Source organism: Pyxicephalus adspersus, chromosome 10 (assembly GCF_032062135.1).
Source record: "Pyxicephalus adspersus chromosome 10, UCB_Pads_2.0, whole genome shotgun sequence".
Lineage (NCBI taxonomy): Eukaryota > Metazoa > Chordata > Amphibia > Anura > Pyxicephalidae > Pyxicephalus > Pyxicephalus adspersus.
In genome coordinates, this window is record NC_092867.1 from 40,807,547 (window position 1) to 40,822,256 (window position 14,710).

The 14,710-nt window shown below is 38.1% G+C and overlaps 1 protein-coding gene across 1 annotated transcript; it reads left to right on the top strand.

Moving 5' to 3' along the window:
• The first annotated feature begins 906 nt into the window (after window positions 1-906).
• BMPR1A (bone morphogenetic protein receptor type 1A) lies at window positions 907-8,864 on the top strand. The gene is made up of 9 exons (XM_072423174.1): window positions 907-946; window positions 1,288-1,450; window positions 3,419-3,521; window positions 5,222-5,321; window positions 5,850-5,952; window positions 6,855-6,993; window positions 7,078-7,270; window positions 7,718-8,015; window positions 8,260-8,864. The coding sequence occupies exons 1-9, from the start codon at window positions 907-909 to the stop codon at window positions 8,492-8,494; spliced, it is 1,374 nt and encodes a 457-aa protein (XP_072279275.1). The 3' UTR covers window positions 8,495-8,864.
• Window positions 8,865-14,710: the final 5,846 nt, after the last annotated feature.

The window sequence follows — 14,710 nt, forward strand, 5'->3', positions numbered from 1 at the left end:
TTTTTTTTTTTTTAAACTTTGCCAAAAGACTTGTGGAGAGCCGATGGGACTTCAAACCACAACTTCTCTTCAGGTCATTTATAATAAGGTCTTATCATTTTTCAACTTGGCATTTACAGCATTTTTACAAAACGAGCGAATGCTCTCCGGTGTTCCATGGATGCGGTTATGATGTTTGCAGCCTGCAGGTTGTCCCTCAAATGTTCAGCGCCTGGCATGAGGCTGTGACCTGGGCCCAGATTCTGTGTGCACTATGTCCAAATAAAACACTGTACTAAGGAAATACTTGCAGCAAGAAAAGGAATATTTCAAATCAATTTGTGGAATATGTCTGGAAAACGTGTCTGCATATTCTCCTCGCACTGCCAAAGGGATAAGGATTTCATTTCTAGCCTCTGCACTCAGCATTTAAATAGTTTTCCATGGGTTTTTATTGTTCATGTACATGGTATGCACAAATAAAACATGTGGAGGTGTTTTCATATTTGTTTTTGTTAAAAAAAAAAATTATGAATCGGTAGCATTTTATTAAAAAAAGTTTAAATTGAAGGGGGGAAAATATATCCCATGTTGGGGGGTAATTGTTCTGGACTATTGTCACCTACAGGAAACGTTTTATTAATTCAGTAGTGAATCTGACATTCACCTAAACATTCTCTGATAGCTTATCTTCCCAGCAATTTTGTTTTATTTGCAGTAATTCATTTTCCACCAGGGAATGTTTCAGGGAATGTCAGCTTTCTAAGAGTACATACTTGGAGTTATTGGTGTTTTCCTTATCCAGCTGTGATCTGCAGACTAAAAACCATTCTAGTTTTACTCTAAATTACTATTTAATCACTTTTTATAAAAAGCCTCCCCTGCACCTTTAATACCCAGAGCTGTGCCTTTCCCTATCCCCTCCGCATGTCCATACTTATTCCCTCAGATTATTTACATCGAGCTGGTAATTTACATGGATATCTAAAATCCTTTGCTTAATAATTGCATCTCCCATATGTGCTGCTTGGCATTGGATAAAATATCTATCAGACTCCAGAGTTTGTAGCAGCAGGAACCTTGCTTTCATGAGTTGTGGTTTCTAAAAAAAAAAAAAAAAAGCCTGTTACAAATAGTCTGTAGAGAAGTCTCCACCTTGTGAAGCCGCATTCACACGACAAAACAAAGATTTATCATCTACATATTGAAAAGCTGGGATTAAAGAATGATTAAAGTTTTCATCTCCCCGGAGTACATGGCCGGTAACGCTGCCCACACCAGAGTCAGATTTTGGGTGTTTTTTTTTAGGTCAAAATTTGGACATTTTCCCACATAAACCTGGAACAAAGTCAAATTCTGAACTTAAGAAACTAGAAAATGGGGTGACATTGGCACCAGAAGACACACTGCCCTTCCTAAACTGTTACTGTTATGGTTACTGCCCAGAAGATGCCACAAATAACACGTGCATGTAAGTGTATGGACCTATTGTTTGTGTAATATGTATTCACTGTGTGAAATGATTATTTCCAATAATAAACCGCAAAAGTCACTAAAATGAAGGCTGAGAGAACTTCCCATTTCCAGAATGAATTTCCCTAGAAGGCCTCTTAGTAAATCGGTTGTTTATTGTGTGACCTGATCACTTTCCATCTTTACATTTGTAATGCTTTCCACAAACTTCATTGGTAAAAAAGTATGATTGGGCGAAGATGCACGCATGTTTACATAGCAGAAAGACCTTCATAGGCTCAGCTGAGAATATGTACCTTGCAGATCACAAGCTCCAGTTGTCATAATACCAGGTGGGGATTGATGAGGCTCAGGTAATATTTGGGCTGTTGGTGGATGCCATTGGTGGAACAAGTCGAGTCAGAATAGCTGGAATGCAGTGAGTACCTAATTGAGGAAAGAAATAAATCCATTGGGCATCAGTAAAGAAATATGAGAACCCCCCTGCCATCTGTAATCTGTACAAGTGGCATCAATACACTTACTGGTAACTAATGCCATGTTTAGGGTGTGAGCGCACAGAGGCAGTGATTGGTGTCGCCCTCTGGAGGCTGATTGTGGATAGAGAGATGCATGTACTTACTGCTTTCAACTTCATTGGTTAAAGCAATACAGGTGGGGAATGAAGGGTTACATACAAGATGGGGACTGTAGGTTTGATCTTAAGTTGAATTTGTATGTAAGTCAAAACAGGTACATTATTTTATTAAATGCAGTTAGGACAGATTTTTGTCTAAACATCATTATTAGGCAGCGTGGTGACAGTTACTGTATAAAATCCTCACTGTGAGTTAATCACAAACAAAGCAAAAAAATCTTTATGGAGCCTAGACATTCATTAACTTCTGGAGCAAGCTGTTTTTTGATATGCAAAAAGAAACAACTGCAGAGTTTGTCTTGGTCATTAAGGAGTTAAGAGGTGTAAGAAGAGCTCACCCCCCCTCACATGTGTTTAGCAAAAGATTTCTTCTGCAAGTCATGCAAACCGCCCCTCCCCCCTTCAAGCTGCACAGGAGCCAGCAGGGTTTTAGTAGACAAGGAGTGGGGAGATTTTCCAACAGCATATTGAGCTGAAAAAAGTAATATTAAAAAAGTTAGAGAAGTTCTAATGCTTTCCCATGCAAAACTACAGAAATTTACAGAATTTTGTCTCTCTGCAGTAGTGAAAAAAATTTTTTTTTCTTTTTTCTATTCCCCTAAACAAAACAAGAGGGGAACAACTGCATGAATTACTGTTCTACCATAGCCTGGTATTCAGCCTTCACTAGTCACATGCTGACCTTTTCCATACAGTTTAATGTTTTTTTTTTGTGTTCTGGGGCAGCTCATATTTACTTAAACCATTGCTAATTAAAGTCAATGCTCCGCTTCATCCGGGCTTCTCCTGCTACACCCAGCGGGTGATTGGACAATGCTGGGTTCTGCAAGGTGACATAGACAAACCTTTTTGAATGTCACTTTGTGTCACACCAATTGTTTCTAAATCATCAAATGAATTTGCTGCCAGATGGGTAACTGTGCAGATATCATATATAGATATTTGATATTCTATCCTGTATTGCTTCTAGTTAATCCATTTATTAAAGGAAGGGCTCATTTCTGGTAAAAATTTCTGGTAAAAATGAGGGTGTCATGTATGATGTCTTACAATTAAGGCATATGCTGACACCTAGTGGTCAAAATGTATTCTGCAGGGCAGCACATGGGAATGCCCATAATGTAATGACATGACCAGAATATTCATCACTGCTCCATACTTTAGGCTAGCAATTTTACACATTTTTCACATGTTATGTTCCTATACTTAAAGATACTAATATGTCAGGATTGATCATTCTAAGGATCTGCAGTGATACACTGGGGTGGTCTCATTGTTTTTTCATGGTGACACATTTACGTTGCCAATAAAATATCTAATCTATTGCAGCACAAATGGACATTGGTTTGCAATAATTGAGGAAGATGATCAAGGAGAAATTTCGTTAACATCTGGCTGTATGAAACTTGAAGGCTCGGACTTTCAATGCAAGGTAAAAAAAAAAAAATAAATTGTGTAGAAGTTGATGTTTCTCTTTTGTGGGTGATAAATGACATTCATTTCATCACCAATAAATAACCAGGGATAAAGTAATTAATAAAAATTATTTCGTTTGGCACATGAAGCATTGGTGTAAGGTGAGCAGTGGCTGGTGGTCATGAAAGTTTGAACAACCCCCGATAACAATTAATAAAAATTATTTCGTTTGGCACATGAAGCATTGGTGTAAGGTGAGCAGTGGCTGGTGGTCATGAAAGTTTGAACAACCCCCGATAACCTCTTATTTATATTACAATGCAGTGTACAGCAGTACAGTAAATTTAGATCCCCTGAAAGTTAGAATTTTAACAACCACTGGAAATCAAGATACTGGATACAGGGAAAGAAACGAGTATATGCCTTCAATTTGTAAGAATATACATCAAAAGAAATTCTAGCTAAGGTGCAATATGACTGACCCAACAAGATGGCGCAGGGAGAGAGAGAGAGAGATGGCGCAGGGAGAGATGGCATAGAGATTGCGCAGGGAGAGAGAGGGTGCAGGGAGGGGGGCACAGAGAGTTCTGAGAGTTCTCATAGGAGAATGACGTGCTTCACAAGAAAAAAGAACTACTTACCAGCACTGCCCACCTCAGACTGCCCTCTCTGCCTCCCACTCCCCATGTTACAGGAGCCTTCTCACACAGAAACATCCCCAGCACCCCTATAGACCTTGCTGCTGGACTGCTTAACAGCAGAGAGGGGTAAGGCTCTGTGATCACTCACTGATGTACAGCTACAACTCTGTTATATAATCTCATATTTTACCTGGACCCCTTCTTTTACTCATTTCATCTTCCATCTCTGTTTACCATGATTTATAGATTAAGGTGGGATGTTCACATGATTAGATTAGTGACAATCTCTTATTGCAGGGCTGTGCACCATCATTCAGTACATTGGTTTCTGCTCTCCATGTTTGGTGCTTTGGAATTCATTTGTACTGTATTATTTATTTGTAAAACTTTTTTTGCACACATATATAGTAGCAAAAATATATTACATGTCAGACATTATCGTTTGCCTTTAAAACACCAAAAAAAACAAAAAAAAACATATAGACTTACTTTTTTATATTTAAGAATATGGAAAGGGAGAATCCCACTGGGATGTAGATGAGATCAGCTTAGTAATTTGGAGTAGCTTGGACTTTAAATGAAATGTCACTGTCACTATAGACCGAGGTGCTCATTTGAAAACACAGTACTTGTGTGTAAAAGATTAAAATGCTTCCCTTTTCATAGTTGGCTGTATATTGCCTTGCAGTGTATGTATTGAGACTTGTCAGTGAAGAGAACTGTAGTGCATTGCAGGTTGTAGATGTCGGTAACATCACCCAGGTTCCCTCCAATAAATGTACACCAGTTTCCATGTGTAAAACTGAACAATGACACACGGGTAGCTATACTGGCTCTGAATGTTGTCTTTAACTACCTTCTAACATTGGGCTGAAAATTAGGTGTCTGACAGAGGCCAAATATCTCATATGCACTAAATGAAGTTACTGCTTTGACTTTAACTAAGGAAAAATGTGATGGTTTTGTAATTTTAATTAATAAAAATTTTAAAGCTGCTGTGATATAAATGAGTTTGTGCTTCCCTTTTTGTTTACCAATCGGAAACAATAAAAGAAAACTTTTCTTTCACGCACAGGATTCTCCCAAGGCACAGAATCGGAGGACAATTGAGTGTTGCCGTACTGACTTCTGTAATAGGGATTTGCAACCAACATTACCTCCGGATGAGAGGAATGGTAAAACCCCCAAATCTTTATACCACAACATTTTCTCATGTGTTCATTTGTTTAGGCAGATTTAGGTTCAGTCATTTATTGGAAGCTGCTTAATGCATGTCTACACTTTTTATAAAATAAGGGGGTTCTGTTTCTAAAACCTCTGAAACATTCCCTGGTGGATAATCAATTACTGCCATTAAAACACATAGACCAGGGAATGTTTCATGGAATCTTAGATCCACTGCTTTATGAACAGACCCCTCAAACGGCAAACGAAGCAAACTGATATGATACTCAAAAAATATTGCACAGACATGCACTTTCTTCAGAGCCAGCTAGAATAATAGTGTGGATCAGACAGATAAACTAACAATATTTGTACTCCATATCTGTTCTGGTAAAGTTTTTATTCATTGTATATATGTGCACTTTGTTTTTTTTTTCTCTCTCTGACATTGGCTTGCTTTATGCCCAAAAATGCCTCATTTTGTGTAGTTAGTTCACTTGTATAATCTCTATAATATGGATTTGTTTTTGTCTTTGCAGGGGGTTTTTTTGACAGACGTGCACACCTCATCGCTCTTATCATATCTATTGTTGTCTGCCTATTTATCATGGTGGTCTTCATCTTCATCACTTGTATCTACAAGTAAGAACTGCTCATACCTATCTTTTAATACTGCATAAACTAAGATCTTTGTGTCCTGTTGAAGAGGAATGCCCCATAAACAGTTATTATTGGCACAACTTTCCCAGCATGAGCTTTATTGGAATTATAAACTATTTTCAATGTAAAATAACATCAGTATGATGTAAATAATGCTGTATTTGGCATGTATTTATACCCACTTTTATGTATATTTGTATGGCATATGTATATTTGTCTGGCATATGCTAGGCCCAGGGTCAGCACCCAGTGACGACAAACCGCCATGTTGTAAAGAAGCAGCCACTGAGAGATCCCCTGTTGTAGCTGATCTGCAAACATTTATGATTTAAAACAATAACAATGAAAGTGAAAACGCGTAAGAATTTTAGAAAGGAATGTTTGTGTCTGCAAAAAACAAAAGAAATGCAACACTGCAGAGTATACGGTTTGTGCTTTTTTGTATTTATACAACTGGACCTTGGGAAAGCCGGACCTGGTCTGTTTCTAGCCAAATAGAATAACTATTCTGCCATCTGTGTACTCACCATGCAGATCAAACTTCCTTTTCTCTTGTGTTTATTATTTTAAACATGGAAATTTGTTAAGATTTCTCATACTTCCTATTGTATATCTGTGTGCAATATGTTTTAAGGAGGTCTGTCATAAGAACACCATGGGGCATCCGTTTCTTTTGCCTCCATAAAAAAAATCCGGTTGTCCACCTGTAATGCCAATTCCTTTTAGTAAATCACTGACCTGGAACAAACATCGAGCTAAGGACCTTGGATTTTTTGATCTGGTTCAGGTGACCAAGTTCTATATTTATAAGACTAATTTACAACAAGCAATATTACTGATTAAGTGTTTAAACAATCATTGGTTACATTTTGTTTCTGTTGCAGGAATAAACTGGCATCTCAGAGACTTCGCTATAACAGAGATCTGGGACAAGATGAAGCCTTCATACCAGCTGGAGAATCACTGAAAGCTCTCATTGACCTTTCACAAAGTTCTGGCAGCGGGTCAGGGCTTCCGCTTTTGGTAAGTTATTGCAAAGTAAACTTTATTATATTTAATTGCGATTAGTAAGAAACTAAGTATCCTTTACTGTCTGTTGACTTTTAGGTCCAGAGAACCATTGCTAAACAGATCCAGATGGTGAGACAGATTGGTAAGGGAAGATACGGAGAGGTTTGGATGGGAAAATGGAGAGGTGAAAAGGTAGCCGTCAAGGTCTTTTTCACAGCCGAAGAAGCAAGTTGGTTCCGGGAGACTGAAATTTACCAGACTGTGTTAATGCGCCATGAGAATATTCTTGGTAAGTCCTTGGCAAATATTTGTGTTTGTTTAGGAATTTCTAGTGGTTTGTAATTGGGCAGCAACACTGGTGTGACAAAGCTGAGCTGTGTGGCGTTCCTAGAGAGTTCATTGCATTGGTGTTGAGGCTGCAGAGAGAAGGTAAATCTATTTTCTAGTTTGTACGCCTTCCACTGAATTTATACAACAAGCAGGATGCACCACATTTTGTCAGGACTCTACGGTCTACCCAATTCTCGTCAAGATCCTCCAGTCCTCTAAATATATTACTGTTCATTTTTTACTCTGCTCCCGTTTTTCAACAACCTTGTGATAACTTTTCATAAGTTATTTTGACGTTCTATGTAGTGTTTCTTTTCCTTAGTTCGTCAAGGAGCAATTTACTGTTCTGTTACAACTACGTAGTTTTTACTTTATGCTAAGAATTTTCTGCATTCTGTCTCCACAGGTTTCATAGCTGCTGATATTAAGGGAACTGGGTCCTGGACACAAATGTATCTGATTACAGAATATCATGAGAATGGATCTTTGTATGATTTTCTCAAGTGTGCCACTTTGGATACAAGATCCCTCCTCAAGCTGGCTTATTCTGCTGCCTGTGGCTTGTGTCACCTGCACACGGAGATCTATGGTACGCAAGGAAAACCGGCAATCGCACACAGGGATCTGAAAAGCAAAAACATTCTCATCAAGGAAAACTGGACGTGCTGCATTGCTGACCTGGGACTGGCAGTCAAATTCAACAGGTAAGTTGGTTGATAAGTAATACTAAATATACCCCAACAATCTATATGTAAGTCAGTATATGAACTTTAACCCATAATGATAGTGAGGATTGTGGGAGATGTGGTACTGAATTCTTACACAACCCCTAGTTCTCAGGTTTTTTTTCTTTTCTATCCACCTATAGCAACCACTCTTTATACTCTGGTTGTTAAATTGTTATTGCACTGGGTTCTATATAAACTACAATGTCTTTTTTCCTTCTAGTGACACCCATGAAGTGGACATTCCGTTGAATACACGTGTAGGCACCAAACGCTACATGGCGCCTGAAGTTTTGGATGAAAGTCTGAACAAGAACCACTTCCAAGCTTACATAATGGCGGACATTTATAGCTTCAGCTTAATCATTTGGGAAATGACCCGCCGCTGCATCACTGGTGGTAAGGCAATCACATTCTATTGTATTTTTGCAGTGCATTTAACTTATGTCTTTCATTAGAAGAGTTGGCAATAATGATCACCCGATTGTGCTGGTTGCCTGGCTGTGTCAGTGTCACATAAAGCACCAAAATCAAAGCATGAGCCTGGCATTCAGGGGAATGACCTTCTCATTAGGAGCGGTTATCAGTAGCTGCCTCCATATTTCCCTCCTGACAGGTGTCCTACAAGCAGCTTGTTGGTTTCAGGGCACAACCTATATTGGTTGTGCCTTGTAACAGACCGAAACAAGTTGTTGATGTACTTTTTGATGTGTTAGCCATTGTTTTGTAATCGGAGCCATCTTGGAAAAAATGATGTTTGTATGAAGACGCCTGACCTTCATACTTGTGGAAGTTCAGCAAGGAAAAAATTACAGCTCCATGTCACACGCCAATTTTTCAGACTTAGTACATTATATGCAATAAAAGAAAATCCCTGGTAATCCTAATAAAAATCACAGCCATTGTTAATGAGTAGTCCAACATAAAATTAGCCTTGGGTGACAGCATATATTCCTCCATAGAGTGCAGTAAATGAACATTGTCATCCTGAAATACTTTTATTAGACTGCCATGTACCATTATCAGTAAAATAATCCTAATATTGGACATATGTCTTGTTATGGAGACCATTTATGGGTTCAGGTCCATGTGAGGACTGGTAAGTTAAATGTAGACCAAATATTTTTCGATTTAGACACGTTTATTGCTTTTCTGTTTTTTTACACATTACAATACATTATAAATAGTAGGTTCAACCTAACCTACTATGAATATAAAAACAAGTAAATGGGAATAGTGCTGGTAAATGTCAACAGAGAAACTAAATGTTAAGGGTTCTATGTCTGCTTTCTGTGTCCTATCGTTTTGGAGATTTATCTTTATGTTCTTTGATCTGTATATATTGTGTTAATAAAACACAGGATAGGAGCTGCTGCTGTTAATTTACTTAGAATTCTGATGACTGGTTAAACTAAATATATATATTCCTAGCAGATTGTTGTTCATCATCATGACACCTCTAAGGTGGGGCATTCTGTGTACATTTTCTTCATATCCTTTGAAATCATTTTAACACTTTTTTTTGTTATTTCCATGTTCAGTGCTTGAGAGCAATCTTGAAACTGATGGCTGAGTGTTGGGCTCAGAATCCCGCATCCCGTCTAACAGCCCTTCGAATCAAAAAGACGCTTGCAAAGATGGTTGAGGCTCAAGATGTAAAGATTTGACAATGGGGATGTTGGCTTGAGAACTAAGACTCTGAATAGAGGGAGTGGGCACTCTGCAGGCTGCTATATACTGACCTTGTTCAGTACTGTGTGTATATGGTGCAGAGTGGATCGTCTCTTCATTGGGAGCTTCTGTGTACAAAAAAAAACAATCTTTTTCTTTTTATATTTTATCAAGACTTTTATCACAAACTCCCGTTTAATGGGTAATAAATCGCATGTTAACATTATTTTGCTTTCCGTGAAAGCAGCATTCGTGTTTAAACCCATGTATTTTTTTTTCCCTTTTTGTTTATTTTTGCAGCAGAGATGTGTTATTTTATTACCTTTTTAATGTTTTTATGGAAGCTGAGAATCTTTCTGTGCCACGTATCATTTTTTGCCACACTTTAAACTTTTTTTTTCCTTCCATTTTTTTTTTGTGTACCCAATAAAATGCCAAATCAATTCGGAGGAACCTTTTCTTCATCAAAGAGAAAAAAAAATCACCGGGATATTTTTTTTTTACAAAATGGACATTATTTGTTATAAGTACCAGCCTGATATGTACAGTTCTCATACTAAAGTAAAATTAATTCCTGATCAAGATGTTTCGGTAAATAATGAATAGCTGGCTTGGAATGTTTTTTTGAAGCAGTTTTCCTCAGGGCTCTTTCAGCTGGGTGCACCACTGGGAACGTCAGTAACCACACGGCTGTTTTTGGGTGGTCACAATACAGGGGCACCACCCGGATGAAAACTTCATGTTCTTATGTTAAGGGTCACTTACACACTATGTGTTTTCATTCATTTCTGCACACTGCTTTAAGACGTTAAATTCATTTTGGATGTGCTGGCAGTGCTCCTCAATATGCTGATCTGTCCCCATACAGAGCACCACAATGCTCACATACTGTGTAAAATTAACAGCTGGTTCCATGTGTTTTGCTGTATATTACTGCTGTGCACAGATCTGAATGAACCCTGAAGGAATCCAGGCCAGTTTTTTTTTATTAAATGGTATTCATTTGTATGGTGAGCTTGGGGCCCACTGTATGAATTTTGATTGTTGGGTTTCTGTTAGGGACATTATTTCTTGTTTTGTTTTTTTTAAAAGGTGATTTGCCCAGAGCTGAGAGACAGATTAGATTGTTTTAGGGTTTCTGTAATTAAAACTTTTCTGTGCAGGGAGGTGAACGCTTCTCATTGGTAGTCACAGTAAGAGGGAACGTGTTTAGCCAGTACACTAGAATGACGACTTACAGAACAGGAGCGATAAAGCATAATAAAATTATAATATATTGCAGTCCCTAGATGTGGTGACTAAATTGTTTTTACTTTCAGGAAGTGTTGTGGGCTGAACTGGAAGCTTAAGGCTGGGTCTACATGGACTTTTTTTAAAAAAAACACATGTTAACGTTCCTATTGCAGTTTTTTGCACTTTTATCTTTTTAAAGCTTGCCTTTAAAATGCTTGAAAACGCCTATGCTGCGGTTTCCCCTGTTTTTAACCAATTTGCATAATAATAAGTGCTTCAAACCACGGGAAAACTTCAGATTGAAATGAATTGAAGTGTTAACCTAGCAGTTTAATCTTTTTAACGTTGCAAGTAACGTTTAAGATAAATGTCATAAACGTGCCTCAGGAAAACCTCCTGGTGTAGATTAACCCATTGGAATGCATGGGGATTTCAAAGTGCTTTAAAAGCCTTGGGTTAAACGCTAGGGGAACAGTCTGTGTAGACTCAGCCTACAACCATCTTACACACATCTGATGTGTACAGCAGTCCCCTGCCATTCTCCCTCAATCTGGCACAGGGACCAATCAGTAATGACTGCTCACTCATCCTCCCCCCTCCCATCTCCATTGAATTGAATGGCCCTGTGTATGCGGTGCTATAGTTTACTAGCTGAAAATAAAGAGAACAATCCACATCATCTGATGACTGGCACAATGCAGTGTGTAGCGTTTTAGGTTTTGGGTGTAAATATGACTTAAGGAGTGAAAGTCTGGTTTGACATACAAGTATGAAGGCAAAAATTGTGTAGAAGTAACTGTGTGCTAGACCCAAAGCTTAACACCGTGACATTAAAATGATTGCAGTCACTAAAATCTACTTTAGCATTATAATTCTGTTGTAAGTAAGTATATTTCATAAGTACTTAGTGGTCCTGCCATGCAGTTCCCTGTTTGGGCATTTTTTATTGGGTGGTGATGGCTGGCCTTGTGTTCACATGTGAGAGTGTTGGTGCCGACAGTAATGGTCCACTGTTGTCACATTGACCACTGGAGCGGGGCAACAATGTGCCAACACTGAATTGCATCCATATAGACAGGAAGTGGCTTAAAAAAAAAGGCAGGTCAGAAGTTTCCATGCTGTGGCTGAGGTGGGCTAGTTATTTATATTAAGCAAATTATTCTCTGTGGTAAGATACTTTGCCACCTGCCTTTCTTCATAGCATGACCACCAAGTATATTTCTGGAAGGGCCTGTAGGTAAAGATGTCTGATAGCTTGACCATTACATAAGAAAACGGGCACACTGCTTTTCCTGTGCAGTCACTGTATAAGATGTGTGCATGGTGGGCAAAGGTTCACACAGCCCCAGGTGACCAATTCTAAAGAGAAAAGGTAATTCTTACCTGAGATGGTCGAGTTCTGTCCGGGGTCGTTACTGGAGCTGGTTTATTTGTAAAATTTTTGCTTTGTCTTTACTTTGTTCTCAGTCCTTGTACGCTCCTCGCAGATTATAGGTTACTGTAACCCTCACATCACAAATTCCATTAAAACCTGTGGTGTAGACGCAACCTAAAAAGGCCAAGTATTAAAGTTTTTAGCTTTTACAAAATACATTTGTTTACAGATTGGAATTGCATTATACAGGAAATACTATTCGGGCAGTGAGGGGCATCTTCAAGTACAGGTTATCTTTACAAAATAATTCCATAAATCGAATACTGTTACAGTCCACATAAGCTACGTCTCCATTTCTTTTATTCACGTATTAGGCTGCTTGTCATTCGTGCACAGGGCTGCAGTGTCAGATCTCTGATGGCTGCTATCCTGTAACTAATCCAGCTGCTCTGGAGGTGATGTAGATGGTTAATATTGATGACTAATAATCGGGGAGTTTATATTGTGACAGAATTTTATCACACCTCTAATAAATTATATAGTAATATGACATCCACATAAGCGGCATGATGCTCATGTACGGATGTAGGATTCTGTTGGGGAGATCTTGTTTCTGACTCTCCCCCTAACCCCCCCCCAGGCTGTGGTACAAGAAATAAATAGAATTTGGATTGTTGGGGCAGGAATTGTTGTCTTTTGCCATTCTGTAATAGGCAGTTCAGGCCATGTAAAAAATCATCAAACCTCATAAAATAAAACCCAAGTTTTTATATTTGTCTTGGACGCTTATAGACAAGTTGGATATGCCAAATGTTTCAATTGATTTGCTGATCTATAAAGACTTTCTCCTCCGTCCAAACACAAACTTGCCTTACTATTTACATATGTGCTGCGAGTACACGTCACTGCTAATATACCGCACTCATTATTATATTCCCAACGACACTTCCACAAACCACCTTTTGTGGTTATCGCACATTATGGCGCACAGGCAGTTTATTCAGGTGAATGGGTTGCTTAGCATTGTGCATGGTACCACACGTGTTCTGGCAGCACATATGTGGGCCCCACAAATCTGAATTTACTTTTTTTTTTTTTATTTGTTAGGAGAATGTTTAATGCAACATTGCACCCAGAGAAAAACCTACAAGAGCCTTCAAGCGTTTTTTTAGTTCTCGCATGTCTTGTGTATTATTGTGTTACATATTTCATGTCATTTGTTGATAATAAACATGGAAATCCTCCACAAATGTCCCCAATACTAGTAGACCATTAACCCTTTATGCAACTCTTCTGTAAGTTTTGTTTGGTTTCCTTACGTCCTTACCTACAGGGATCAAAGGGAACATCTCTGAGTATGTATTCTGTCCTAATGTACCAATGTCTGACCTGACGTGTATCATAATGTATACAGTAAGATACCATTGTAGGTAATATAGTAAGTGTAAATAGTTAAGAGAATGATAACCTAAAGCAGCGGCTATACTATTATGATATATAAATATATATAAATGCCATAAATGTAGAATAACCTCTCAAAGTGTAACACTAAATGTATTTTGTACAGCATCTGATTTCAAAGGTGCCTTATATTAAGTTTACCATAAATTGCTTTGTTCTGTACACAGACTATGTCCAATGTATCATTTCTAAGTAAATAAGCTTATTTTAGTAAATACGTGTCTGGTATGTTTTTAATATTCTCTTTCCTGTTTTTTGTACATTGAGCCAATTTATTATCTAAAGAAGGGTAAGACAGTGTTGTACATACCAATAATCGATCCTTTTACCATCGACCAGTCTTTTGTTGGAGATTATCTGGTTACTGTGGGCAACACTTGACAGCTCTGTCTTCCCTCAGATTATCTTTGAAGCTTTGGTCTGGTTTCACCTGTTCAGATATAAATGGTATATTAAGTATCAGAAGCCAAATTCACGCTTCATATTTCGTGAAAGAAGCAGAAGATATCAATGATATATGGTGTAAATGAAAAATATGAGTCTGTGTGTAAAGTCCATCTGTCATGGATAACAGTGACTGCCAGTGCTGGGCCTTCTATATTCAACTTCAATATTTCTGAACCACAGACCTGAAACCAGCATCAGATTTCCTCAATTCTATACTTTTTAGTCAATTACTCAATAAAGACAATGAATCAACCTGGAGGTAATTCATATTATTAGCCTGTTGTTTTTTTTTTGTTTTTTTTTTATCAAACACGCAGAAATGGTAATTAGCTGGGTATTATTAGGTATACAGTACTTTAGCATGAATATGTCTTGTACCCCAACACGTTTCGCACATTGGATTCTTCAGGGTATTTTTGAGACTTAACTAGATTGGCAATGTTAACAGAGATTATACAAAATAAATAAAATTGACCTTGACAGATCA